The sequence below is a fragment of the Montipora capricornis genome, chromosome 14 (assembly GCF_036669925.1).
Source record: "Montipora capricornis isolate CH-2021 chromosome 14, ASM3666992v2, whole genome shotgun sequence".
Classification (NCBI taxonomy): Eukaryota; Metazoa; Cnidaria; class Anthozoa; order Scleractinia; family Acroporidae; genus Montipora; species Montipora capricornis.
Genome location: NC_090896.1, coordinates 26,110,414 through 26,111,284, shown reverse-complemented (window position 1 = coordinate 26,111,284; position 871 = coordinate 26,110,414). Strand labels below are relative to the sequence as shown.

At 45.0% G+C, this 871-nt stretch overlaps 1 protein-coding gene across 1 annotated transcript in view; it reads left to right on the top strand.

Moving 5' to 3' along the window:
- Nucleotides 1-413: 413 nt before the first annotated feature.
- Nucleotides 414-871, top strand: part of LOC138031801 (uncharacterized) — a 534-nt gene continuing 76 nt past the window's right edge. The window contains exon 1 of the mRNA XM_068879424.1: nt 414-871. This exon is cut by the window's right edge and continues 76 nt beyond it. Within this exon, the coding sequence (XP_068735525.1) occupies nt 414-871 (458 nt within the window).

Genomic DNA, 871 nt, shown 5'->3' with positions numbered 1-871 from the left:
ACAAGTATGGATCTTGAAATCAAGAAACGCCGGCTTAGATGGCTGGGACATGTCTTACGAATGTCGTCGGAGAGGATACCCAAGATTGCCCTTAGGTGGACACCTGCAGGCAAAAGAAAAAGGGGAAGACCCAAAACCACCTGGAGGAAGACAGTGGAAATTGAACTTAGTGAGATGGGTTTGTCATGGGGAGAGGCACAGGCAATTGCGAAAGACAAGACCCGGTGGAAAAGAGACATTGTTGCGGCCCTATGCCCCATTAGGTGCAATAAGGACTAATATATATAAGCCACGTTACTCTTCGGATTGAGGTGATTTGTAAGGTAGTTTCTAGAGCGGATCTTCATCTTTAAACCCGTGTTTGAACTGAAAAAGGACTTAAACCGGTGTCAGTGACACCTTGTGTTTCTAAGATGGCTGAGGAAATCATGGAGGAGAACTTTGTCAAACCAGCTGTTCTCGACGTCATAGGTGGAAGTCAGTATAGGGCGATTCCAAAGTCCTCCACCTCCATGGCTCTTATTAGCATGATGCCTGCTTGGGCTCTAGGGACAGATGGGAATGGTGCAACAGTAAGAACTATGTTATATGATTATCGCAAAGCTTTTGATTTTATTGACCACCGTAATTTGATTGATAAATTAGAAGGGTTAGTCATGCCCGGTAGTGTTCTTAACTGGATTATCGATTTCCTCTCAGATAGATCCCAGCGAATCAAGTTAGCAAAGGGTTGCTACTCTGAGTGGGGTCCAGTCCCCTCCGTTGTACCACAGGGTACCAAATTGGGCCCGTGGTTGTTTATTCTTGTAATCAATGATTTGGACACAATTTCTCCATATTTATGGACATTTGTGGACGACACCACGGCTTC